General features: G+C 40.6%; 1 protein-coding gene and 1 pseudogene across 3 annotated transcripts in view; one reads left to right on the top strand and one right to left on the bottom strand.

Annotated features, from left to right (window-relative positions):
- Nucleotides 1-12,482, top strand: part of LOC309388850 (protein-glucosylgalactosylhydroxylysine glucosidase-like) — a 90,653-nt pseudogene that overhangs the window by 8,474 nt on the left and 69,697 nt on the right. The gene's annotated exons all lie outside the window — the stretch shown is intronic.
- The window catches only part of LOC309383865 (NACHT, LRR and PYD domains-containing protein 12-like), a 259,601-nt gene that overhangs the window by 208,258 nt on the left and 38,861 nt on the right, over nt 1-12,482 (bottom strand). For both annotated transcript variants that reach the window (XM_081936836.1, XM_081936837.1), the window contains exons 7-8: nt 12,100-12,270; nt 6,522-6,692 (exon numbers count right to left, since the gene is read on the bottom strand). In XM_081936836.1, the coding sequence (XP_081792962.1) occupies nt 6,522-6,692; nt 12,100-12,270 (342 nt within the window). The remainder of the gene's footprint in view (nt 1-6,521; nt 6,693-12,099; nt 12,271-12,482) is intronic.

Below are 12,482 nucleotides of genomic sequence, written 5' to 3'. Positions count from 1 at the left end.
CAGCGTTACTAATTTAACAACTGCAGTGATTCATTTAACAACTATGGCAAGAAATGTCATAAAATGGAGCAAAATCCACATAACAAAATTTCCCTTAGCAACAGAAATTGTGGGCTCAATTGTGGTCATAAGTTGAGGACAAGCTGTATTTATTCACTTTTTGCAACTCACCAGAATTATAAAGTACAATATCATTTTGCTAGCCAAATTACCACAGTAGATGACTCTGTAAATAACTGCAGATTGGCCAAGCTATTTCCATTTCCGGTTTGCCCATTGGGCCATTTTTCACCCTCCCCAGGCTTCAGGAAAGCCTCCGGAGCTTATAGAGAGGGCGAAAAACAGGCCCTTTATAAAATGGTGAGCTACGCAGAACTATTAGATAACAAAGGAGAATTAAAATCGGCCCAGGATTTGAAAAAACAAGGAATTGTGATGGAACAGTGGCCTTATTTACAGATTAAAACAAGATTTAAAAAGGACCATAAACAACATGGCATATATGAGAAACAATTAGAATTAGACAAACTATTGCAAGGAGCGGGAGATAAAATGATTACCAAAATAAACAACTTTCTTTTAAGATATAAAATGGAGGAAGAGACAGTAAAAGAGACAATGATAACCTGGGCCAGAAACTTCAGTCATAGCATTGAGTTAGAACATTGGGACAAATTGTGGGAAAGAAACTATAAGCTTACAATGGCGGTATCTTATAAGGAGAATTTATATAAAATGTTCTACCGACAGCACTTATCACCAGAGAGATTGGCCAAGATGTTCCCCAACCTATCTTCTGACTGTTGGAAATGTAGACATAAATCTGGAACATTCTATCATATGTGGTGGACATGTCCTCACACAAGGAAATATTGGCTTAAAATTAAGGTTTGGCTGGAAGGAATCACAGAACATACAATAGAACTGAAACCAGAATTATGTTTATTAGGTAAACGAGACCCAAAGATGGACAAGAAATACCAATATATAATATTACACATATTAACCACTGCTAGGATTGCCTTTGCACAAAATTAGAAACAAAAAACTACCCTCCCCCCCACATGAAATGGTAATTAGGAAGATACTTGAATGTGCTGAAATGGATAGGATGACTATGGCGTTAAAAGAAAGAGAAGAGTCAGACTCTTTTAAAATTTAGAGTAGACTGTACAGATGGTTAGAGAATAGAAGCCAAAATAAGAAATAAAAGTTTTAAAAACTATTGATTATAATATGAAGAAAAATATATGTATGTAAAATCTGATTATATGTATTATACTATTCCATTACAATATAATTATTACATTAGTATTAGAATTGTTATAATTTACGAGAAGGCAATAATTGAATAGTAAACTACAAAAGCAGAATGTATATGCTCATCCAGGAAGCTATAAAATTATATTGTTTTGTTGTTTGTGTTTTTATCTGTTTGTATTTGTTTTTTGTATTTTTATTGTTTTTTCCTTTTTCTTTTTTCTTGTTTTTTTTTACTTGTGGGTTTTTAAACTTGAAAATGTTCAATAAAAACTATTTCAAAAGAAAAAAGAAAAATTGTGCCTTTGTCTTCCTGCTTTAATATTTTTGTGTTGTAGGAATCCAACTGGGTGTTGAACATTTAAGTCATTTGTACAGAGTAATTCTAACGTTATAGGTAATCATTGACTTGCAACAGTTCACTTAGTGACCACTCAAAGTTACAAAAGCATTGAAAAAAACTGACATGACCATTTTTCACACTTACAACCATTGCAGCATCCACATAGTCACATGATCAAATCCAGATGCTTGGCAACTGACTCATATTTATGACGGTTGCAATACCTTGGGGTCATGTGATCAGCTTCCAAAACTTTCTTACAAGCAAAGTCAATGGGAAAACCAGATTCATTTAACAACCGTGTTACTAATTTAACACCTGCAGTGATTCACTTAACAACAGTGGTAAGAAATGTCATAAAATGGAGCAAAATTCACGTAACAAAATTTCCCTTAGCAATAGAAATTTTGGGCTCAGTTGTGGTCATAAGTTGAGGACAAGCTGTATTTATTCACTTTTTGCAACTCATCAGAATTATAAAGTACAATATTATTTTGCTAGCCAAATTACCAGAGTAAACGACTTTGTAAATAACTGCTATTGTATAAGCTATTTCGATTTCCGGTTTGCCCATTGGGCCACTTTTCACCCTCCCCAGGTTTCAGGAAAGCCTCCGGAGCGTAGAGAGAGTGAAAAACAGACCCAATGCTCCCATCCGTTGGGCCTGTTTTTCACCCTCTCTAGCCTCCGGAGGCTTTCCTGAAGCCTGGGGAGGACGAAAATAACCTCCCCCAACCCTCCGGTAGGCTGAAAATCAGCTGGCCAGTGCGCGCACACACGCCTGAAAGTAGTCAGTTCTGTGGCTCTTCGCGTTCTATGAGGATTCTGAGCTTGCCGGTCTCTTCCCTCTTCCCTGGATTCTAGCTGGAGATTCCACCATAACTGCTTCATTCCATTTTCCATTCTGTACAATGTATTGTCCATTCAACCTATAAATTAAAAAAAGAAAGTTAACCTCCCAGCAAAAATCCCTAACAATGATATTATAATCTAATTCATCATAGATAATTTCAAGGGTGATTTGTTTTCAATCATTCCAGGTTGTTTTGTCTGATCAAAAAGTTTGATTTCCAGTCTCTTTGGGAAGATTTGATATCATTCCAATTTAACTCTCTCTCTCTGTGTGTGTATTTTATCCTTGGTATCTCAGTGTTTTTCACATTCATTTTCATTCCCCCCCCCCCTCAAATAACTAGGCAAACAGCTTTTTCATATTTTCATTTCATCTAAAATCGAAGCAATGCCCTTCTTCCTGTTTAATTCATGTAGCCTGATTCTCCCTGCCCAATCAGTAGCCGAGAAGCTCACTTTCATGACTTTGTCACCTATCCAAGATGTGACAGGGGGTCAATAATGGACGAAGTGTAGGTGCTGCAGTGAGTAGGGTAAGTAGGATCTCTTACTACAGCTTGGAAAAGGCCTCCGTTAGATACTTTAGTGGGAAAACACCAGTGCTAACCTGGTCATAGATGAAAGAGCAAGTACATTTTCTACTAATCATATTAAAATAAAAGACAACGTGGCCATTGAAGGGAGAGAGATGATAGTGAAGGAAGAAAATGACAAAATATGCATCACATTGTCACCTGCAAGAACTTAAGAGACATGAGACACATTTCAACATTTTGATAAAATCTCAGCTTGCTGTCGATGCCCCAAAAGTCACCCAAGTTTGATGCTTTGAAATCCACATCCCCTCAAAATGACTCTTAACCATTTCTAAAGGCCATATTTTCATGGCATGTTTCATCCCCAGCCCACTGACCTCACAAGCCTACGTTCATCTTTTGTAGCTTCATAGTAACATTTTTCTTCTGCTCCTGAAACAAACCTTGTCATAGGGAAGATCTGCTGTATCTCATGGATGAACTTGGTGATGCTGCTGCCCAGGTCTTAACTGGCCTCTGGAGATTGCCTGGGTACCATCCGCCCCCTAGTGGCCTTTGGACTGCAGGACAGGGAAGACCCCTAGTTCCTGCAGAGGCCTTTCCCTGAGCATTGCCTGACTGGTGCTCTGCAAAGCTTTGGTTAGGCATCATGTGAGCTTCTTAGGGGCAGAGTTGGCCTCCCCTCTTGGAAGAACTCTTAGACTAGCTTTTAAACACTTTTCTAGTTACCTTTTGAATGACTGGCAGTCAGAACAATGGCTTCAAAACAACCAGCTTCTGTTAAATATGTGCAGCTTGTTCTCTCAAATGAGCACTTTATAGACTTTTGGACTTAGCCAACAATGAATTTTGTAAAACTGTGTTTTCTGCTGTTATTGATTACTTTGAGGGAGAGGGAGCAGGATTTTTTTTTACTCAAATGCCATTTTGTGTATTTCACGAGAATTTCCAAACTTTACTGGCTGTAGCCAATCCCTGCTGGCACTGCCATTCCCTTGCACCACTTGAATTATCCTGGAGCAAACCTGAACCTGAAAAGAGTTTTCCTGTTTCTCCTTTTACCCCAAAGAAAAGGTCAAAGGTTAGGCAAAGTGGCCCAAAGGGCAGTGAAATGAAACACCGCAGATGCTCCTTGCAACCCATCCATGATGTCTGTGAGCATTTATTATGCTGCTTTTGAAAATGGGCATAGATGCGTCAATGAACTACCTTCTAGTCCAACATTTGCCCCACTGATTTGTCATTTGGGTTATTTGGGATATAGGTTTGCTGTCACTCCAAAAGAAAATACGATCAATGTTCAGAAAATGCCTAACAAGCCAGAAGGACTCAAGGAGAGAAAGGATGTTGTTAATATGACAACTTTGACAATTACCTGAAGGTATTAATTCATAACATAAGTTGTCAAATAGTTTAAGAATTATGGCTTTTATTTCTCCTTAAAACAAAATTTTAAAGATCTCAATGTAAGAACCTGAAAGCAGTTCTGTTAAATAGTTTCTGTTAAATAACCAGATAAAAAAATTAGACGGAATGTGTAAATAAACTATCCTTAACAAGAAAACTATAGTTCTAAAGACGAGGGAGTAAAATATGAAACTTAATTTGACTTAAATTAAAATCCTCTATAGTTAAAAAAAACCTACCACCCTTTAAGATACGTAGCCCATTTGCTCTGGAGCACCATCACCCTCAAGATCAGGATTACCCCAATTCTGCTGGCCTTCCACAAGCATTGAAAACGGGGAATAGATATAGAACGGTGGCCGTATATGATACAGATACAGACGAGGTATAAGAAGGATCTAGGAGCAGATGGATTTTACAAAGAACCACATGAACTCCACAAAATTTTACAGGGGACTGAAGAAAAACTGATAAAAAAAATAGACCATTATTTATTACGATTCAAAATTGAAGTACTGAAAGAGACCATGACAACATGGGCAACAAACTTTGGATACAGAAGAATTAGCAAAGCCTCTGGGAAATAAATTACAACCTAACAAAGGCAACGGCATACAGGGAAAATTTGTATAAAATGTTCTACAGATGGCGCCTACCACCAGCAAGAATAGCAAAAACGTTTCAGAAATGTTCACCTAAGTGCTGGAAATGTAGCCAGGCACACGGAACCTTTTATCATATGTGGTGGAAGTGTACAACAGCAAAAAAATATTGGATAAAAAGAAAAAACTGGTTGGACGAGATAATTAAACAACCAATAGAATTAAAACCGGAATTATTTTTATTAGGAACAATAACAGGGAACGATGAGAAAAAAATCAAATACCTAATACTACATGTACAGTAATAACGGCAGCAAGAATCATATACGCACAGAACTAGAAAAACAAAAATACACCAACAGAAGAAAACATGATTAAAAAAGTACATTCTAGTGCAGAGATGGCAAACCTTTTTTGGCTCGCGTGCCATAAGTGGGGGGAGCGCAGGGGGGTCATGTGTGGGTGTGCCACACCCATAATGCAATGTGCGACCCCCAGTGCGCATGCGCACACTAAAGGCACTCCCCCCATGTTCACATGCTTTTTTCACCCTCCCCAGGCTCCAGAGGCTTTATAGGAGCCTGGGGAGGGCGAAAACAGCCTCCCCCGCACCCCCGGACGCCGTCCGGAGGCATCAGGGAAGCCTCCCAACAGTCCCTGAAGCCTTCGGAGCGCTCAAAACGATCCTCTGAGCAAACCGGAAGTGACTTCCGGTATGCTCGGAGAATCGTTTTGAGCACTCCGAAGGCTTCAGGGACCGTCCAGAGGCTTCCGTGACGCATTCGGAGCACTCAAAACAACCCTCCGAGCAAACCGGAAGTCACTTCCGGTTTGCTCAGAGGATCGTTTTGAGTGCTCCGAAGGCTTCAGGGACTGTCCGGAGGCTTCTCTAACTATATAGCTCCTATAAAGCCTCTGGAGCTTGGGGAGGGTGAAAAATGGCTTTAAAAAAGGGTGAACTCAGCTGGCCAGCATGTGCATGCGCGCTGGCCAACTGACAGGACAGCACCTCGCGTGCCCTGACAAATGGCTCCGTGTGCCACCTCTGGCACGCGTGCCATAGGTCCGCCATCACTGTTCTCGTGAGTCGAAATGGACAGACTCATAAAGGAAATAAAAGACAAAGAAGAATCTGAGTACATAGAAGGATATAAGATGAATTGTATAGAAATAAGTACATGGAAAGAGTAACATGAAAAGAAGAAATATAAGTATAAATAATAATAGGAGTAGATGAAAAATATGTAAAAATGGACACATAGATATATAAATGCAAAGATGATATTTATGTTTAAAAATAAAATAAAAACAAACAAGCCTGGATAATACACTGTTTCTCCCACTGAAAGATAATCATAAAGAGTTTTAATATTTAGATCTTTGAAAAGAAACAGGAACTGTACCATTTAAAGAACAGGAAGTTATATATTACATTTAGAATTGCCTCATCCTGGATATATTTCCAGAAGATAAACATTGAAGAGATGATTGGCACACGAAAAAGAGAGAAAGGCCACTTACTGTAGTGTCTCTATTTTACATTCTGGATGTTTGAGCCCTTCGTACAACAGTCCCATGTTTTTCTCGTCTGAATTCGTGAGGGTCAGTTCTAACTGTCTCAGGCTCTGGTTTCCCCTGAATACTTCTGCAAGATCTCTGCTGCAAGATTCACTCATACTCTCTCCAGAAATCCTGCAGACATGAGTTTGAAAAATTACAAGTATTTCTTGCGAATCCATCATGCAATGTATTTTATTGGAACTGAAGGGAATGTGATCATACAGAGCATTCAGAATGGATTGGGACCTTTAGGCTCCCACCCTTGGCCGCACCTAGTTCACCTCAAGCCATCCGCATCAGTCCATTCACAGCCAGCTTTTGTATTCAGCTGGCCCTCCCCCAGTGATTCTCTCTGGCCCTCCACCCCTTGTCCTTCAGCTTGCCCCATTCACACAGAGACCATTTGTCCCAGTTGTTTCGCTCCACGGGACAAAAAGTCACCAGCCAATCATACAGTGGCAGGTGGCAACAATGTGCCTGGGAAGGGTGACCAAGAGGGCTCAGAGGGGAATGCGATTGTTGACAGGTTATAGAAGAGAGCAAGGGGGGAAGGCAGGTGAACCCTACCTTTATGCAGCTCGTGCTGCTGCTGGTAGGGGAAAACAGGCAAATGCTGCCTGCACACTACTCCTGGTGACGTGGGGGGTGCACAGTGGGGGAGCAGCCAAACCGCCCGTTCGGCATCAGGCTGGTGTCCAGGTGCAGAGGCAATGGTGGTGGTGGTAGTGGTGAAAATGAGAAGCCACCGTGGGCAATGGGCAGGCAGCAGTGGGCGGGGCGTTCCCAATTTGTCCGCTCACTGCCATTGCCTCTGCATCTGACCTCTGGCTTAACTCTGAATGGGCAGTTGAGCTGCCCTCCCATTTTGAACCACACCATTCTACACCCCCACCCACCCACCAACACCCCCATCAGCTATGTTTACTGTTGATGCACTGCTTCCCCCTCAGCCCCCCAGGAGATGTGGACAGGTGTTTGCCTTCCTACCAGCACCAGATGTGCAGGAAGCATTTGGCTGCTTCCTCCCAGCCTTCCAGGAACTGCGCATAGGCAGTATTTGCCTGCCTTCCCCACTTACTCTCTTCTGTAACGTGTCACTAATCACATTCCCCTCCAGGCCCCCTTGGCCACCCTTCCCAGCACCATCATTGCCACTTGCCATCTAATTGGCTGGCAGCTTTTTGTACCATGGAGCGAAACACCTGGGATAAATGGTGTTTCAGAAAAAGGGCGAAGCTAAAGAGCAAGGGTCAGAGGCCCAGAAGCCCATTGGCCAGGGAGAATCACTGGGAAAGGGCCAGCAGAGGAGGAAAGCTGGCTGTGAATGGGCTGAGGTGGGTGGCTGGAGGCAAAGGAGGCTTGGCCAAGGGTGGGAACCTGAAGGTCCTAGACCCATTCAGAAATTACTCAGACCCCCTTCACTTTTGCCAAAAAAATTTATGCTGCAGCCTGATTCTATACTTGCTGTAATTCATTTTTTTCTCATTAACTTACACTCAATATCTCAATGACAAGGATGTTTTTTTTAAAGAATGTCTGTAAATTTATTAAAAAGAAAAAACTGAAATATCCCATTGGCATAAGTATCCAGACTCTTCATTCAGTACTTTGTTGAAGCATCTTTGGCAGCAATTGCAGCCGCGAATCTTTTTGGTAAGGTGACCAACCGTCCTCCTTTAGGGAGGACAGTCCTTCTTTTGTAAGTTCTGTCCTCCCTCGAAAAGTGTCCTCCTACATGTCCTCCTTTTTGATATTTGAAGGCTAATCTGTTGCGCGTTATATGACGTATTTTATTAAACAGTTTTTAATGGTGTTTTTTTACTTCATCGCAAGTATATTGAACAGATATTGAATCTTGTGTTGAATTTTTATCTAAAGAAATGCTAGACATTAAAAGAGACAACAATTGTCGCTTTGAAGAAATTAGAAGACTGAATGTATATTTAAATTCTGAAAAATTAATACAATGGGAAAATCAACACGTTGAAATTGATAAAAGATGGGTGGATATTTTCAGCCATTTCAAAAATGAACATATTCCATGTGAACATTTATTTATACTTGTTCAATTTACGTTGTGCTGCCCTGGAACTAATGCAGCAGTTGAAAGAGTTTTTTTCAATTGCCAATGATTTTTGGACAAGTGAGAAATCGAGATTGAATGTTGATACTCTAGCTGCAGCATTTGCCGTAAAATTCAATATGAAGGATATTTCTTGTTCTGATATTTCCAATATATTGTTAGACGATGATACATTGACAAAAAATATTAATTCAATGGAAAAGTACTCATTTAAATAATAATTAACAGGCATGTAAGCATAATTACAATATAAAATGTTGCAAATGTTTTTATTATGCATATATCATATTTTAGTGTATTATTGTTGCAATGAATAAAATATTTCTTTTATTTACGATATATTTTTTCCAATTTATTTGTCCTCCTTTTCATTGTAAAAAAGTTGGTCACCTTATTTTTGGGTATGTTGCAACAAGCTTTGTACACCTGGATTGGGTAATTTTCTGTCAATCTTCCTTGCAAATCCCATCATGCTCAGTCAGGTTGGATGACGACCGTCAGTGGACAGCCATTTTCAGGTCCCTCCAGAGACGCTCATTAGAGTTCAAATCAGGGCTCTGGTTGGGCCACTCTAGGACATTCACAGAGTTTTCCCTAAGCCACTGCCCTGCCGCCTGTCTTCCCTCCCAACCCCACCAGAAAAAAAATGCAATTGTTTCTTGAATATCAGGTATGCAGTGTATTTTATAGGAGCTGTAAGAGAATAGGGCCATGTATGGCAACTGAATTGACTCTCTAGATATATTTCTAAAATATTAACAGCCAAAAGACACTTATGCACATCAAACTCAAAGTAAATAGTCACTTACCTTATTGTCTCTATTTTGCATTGTGGATGTTTGTATTTTATTGGAACTGAAGGGAATGTGATCATACAGTGCATTCAGAATGGATTGGGACCTTTAGGCTCCCACCCTTGGCCGCACTTAGTTCACCTCAAGCCACCCGCCTCACCCCATTTACAGGAATCTTTTCTATTCAGCTGGCCCTCCCGCAGCGATTCTCTCTGGCCCTCCACCCCTTGCTCTTCAGTTTGGCTCATTCACCCAGACACCGTTTGTCCCGGGTGTTTTGCTCCATGGGACAAAAAGGCACCAGTCAATCAGGTGGCAGGTGGCAATGATGGCCCTGGGAAGGGTGACCAAGAGGGCTCAGAGGGGGATGGGACTGTTTTTTTTAATTAAAAATTTTAAATAAATTTTACAATTATCACCCCTTCCCTCTTCCCGCCCTCCCTCCCCCTGACCTCCCAGAGCAAAATACAGGGTATAAACATTTAACAACCATATGCTAACATAAGCTAACTAATTTCAACATGTTACTATTCTTATGCTTTAACTCCCCCTTTATTAAACTAACTTTGAATAAATTGTAGTGTTCTTTATGCCTTCATTCATAAGCTAACTGAAATTTTTTAGCCCGGTATTTATTTAGAATATAGTCAATCCATCTTGTCCAATCCAGCTTGTACTTCTCATCCGAATGATCTTTCAAATACGCTGAAATTTTGGCCATCTCTGCTAAGTTTAGTACTTTTAACGTCCATTCTTGGATAGCAGGCAACTCTTCCTTCTTCCAGTATTGTGCCACCGTTAAGTTCAAGATCAGGTTAGTGTCTATAACAGTACAGTCTGAAACTATACCTAACAAAAACAACTGGGGTGTAAACTTTATCCTCTTTTTCAACTTATTTTGAATAACCCACCATATTTTTATCCAAAATGCTTTAACTTTCTTACAAGTCCACCAAATATGGTAGTACGTGGCATTAACACAATCACATCTCCAACATTTAGATTGTAAATTCGGATACATACAGGCTAACCTTTTGGGATAGAAATGCCATCTGTACAACATCTTATAGAAATTCTCTCTCAAGTTCTGAGCTTGTGTAAATTTTACATTTCTTACCCAAATCTCTTCCCATGTTTCCATCATTATTGGTTCCTCAAAATTTTGTCCCCATTTTATCATACAATCTTTAACTAATTCTGTTTCTGAGTCTATTTCTATCAATACATGGTACAATCTTTTTATATGCATTGGATCCTGATCCCTAATTTGTTTTATCAAGTTATCCTCACTTTGGATAATACCGAGTTTCTGGTGTTTTTTTCCATCTAGCCTGTAACTGACCATACTGGAACCAGGTTTGAATTATCCTTTTGTCTCTTAATACATTCAGAGATTTCAACTGCAGCACACCTCTATCCTTACTAAGGAGTTCTGCATATGTCCCATTGTGTACCACACCATTCTACCCCACCCACCAACACCACCATCAGACATGTTTACTGTTGATCCACAGGCATTCCCCTGCTTCCTCCTACCAGCACCAGATGTGCAGGCAGCATTTGCCGGCTGCCCCCCAGCCTCCCAGGAGCAGCGCAAAGGCAGCATTTGCCTGCTGCCCCCTAGAAGCCCCAGTATGAGCTAGTATGAGCTGTATGCAGGCAGCGTTTGCCTGCATTCCCCCCCCCCCTTGCTCTCTTCTGTAACCTGTCACTAATCACATCCCTCCCCTAGCCCCTTTGGCCACCCTTCCCAGCCTCATCATTGCCACTTACCACCAAATTGGCTTGCAGCTTTTTGTACCCTGGAGCAAAACACCTGGGATAAATGGTTTTTCAGCAAATGGTCCAAGCTGAAGACCAAGGGTCGGAGGCCCAGATGCCCTTTGGCCAGGGAGAATCACTGGGAAAGGGGCAGCAGAGGAGGAAAGCTGGTTGTGAATGGGCTGAGGTGGGTGGCTGGAGGCAAAGGCACCATGGCCAAGGAAGGGAGCCTGAAGGTCCTAGACCTATTCAGAAATTACTCAGACTTCCTTCGCCTTTTTCAATTTTGTTATGCTGCAGCCTGATTCTATAGTTGTTGAAATTCCGTTTTTAACCTACACTCAATACTGCATAATGACAAAGAGATTTTTATTAGAAATGTCTGTAAATTTTCTTAAAAACAAAAAACTGAAAAATTCCAATAGTATAAGTATCCCGACTCTTCACTCAGCACTTTGTTGAAGCATCTTTGGCAGCAATTACAGACTTTTTGGGAATGATGCAACAAGCTTTGCACACCTGGATTGGGGGATTTTCTGTCATTCTTCCTTGCAAATCCTCTCATGCTCAGTCAGGTTGGATGACAACCGCCAGTGGACAGCCATTTTCATGTACTTCCAGAGATGCTCATTAGGGTTCAAGTCAGGGCTCTGGCTGGGCCACTCTAGGACATTCACAGAGTTTTCCCTAAGCCACTGCCCTGCCGCCTGTCCCCCCCACCCAGCCACACCAGAAAAAAAATGCAATTGTTTCTTGAATATCAGGTATGCAATGTATTTTATAGGAGCTGTAAGAGAATAGGGCTGTGTATGGTAACTGAATTGACTCTCTACATATATTTCTAAAATATTAACAGCCAAAAGACACTAATGCAGATCAAACTGAAAGTAAAGTCACTTACTTTAATGTCTCTATTGTGCATTGTGGATGTTTGAGCCCATCGAACAATAGCTCCATTGCTGTGCCATATGGGTCATAGATGCACAAATGTAACTCTCTCAATCTCTGGTTTTTCCTGAGTACTTCTGCAACATGCCTGCTACAAGATTCAGTCAGGAACTGTCCAGAAAGTCTGAAGTCCAAAATAATCACAATTATTTCTTAAAAAATAATTATGGATTGTTTTTTAATAGAAATTCAAGGAAATGTATTTATGGCAACTGAACTGCTTTTCCTTGGATATATTTTCAAAATATTACTCAAATTGGAATATTTGTGTTCATCCAACTGAAAGGAATAAATGTTGACATATTGTAGTTTTGTAAGAAATTCACATTCATTTAT

Source organism: Natrix helvetica (assembly GCF_964273705.1).
Source record: "Natrix helvetica genome assembly, chromosome: 1".
NCBI classification, from domain to species: Eukaryota; Metazoa; Chordata; class Lepidosauria; order Squamata; family Natricidae; genus Natrix; species Natrix helvetica.
This window is presented reverse-complemented; position numbering and strand designations above follow the sequence as displayed.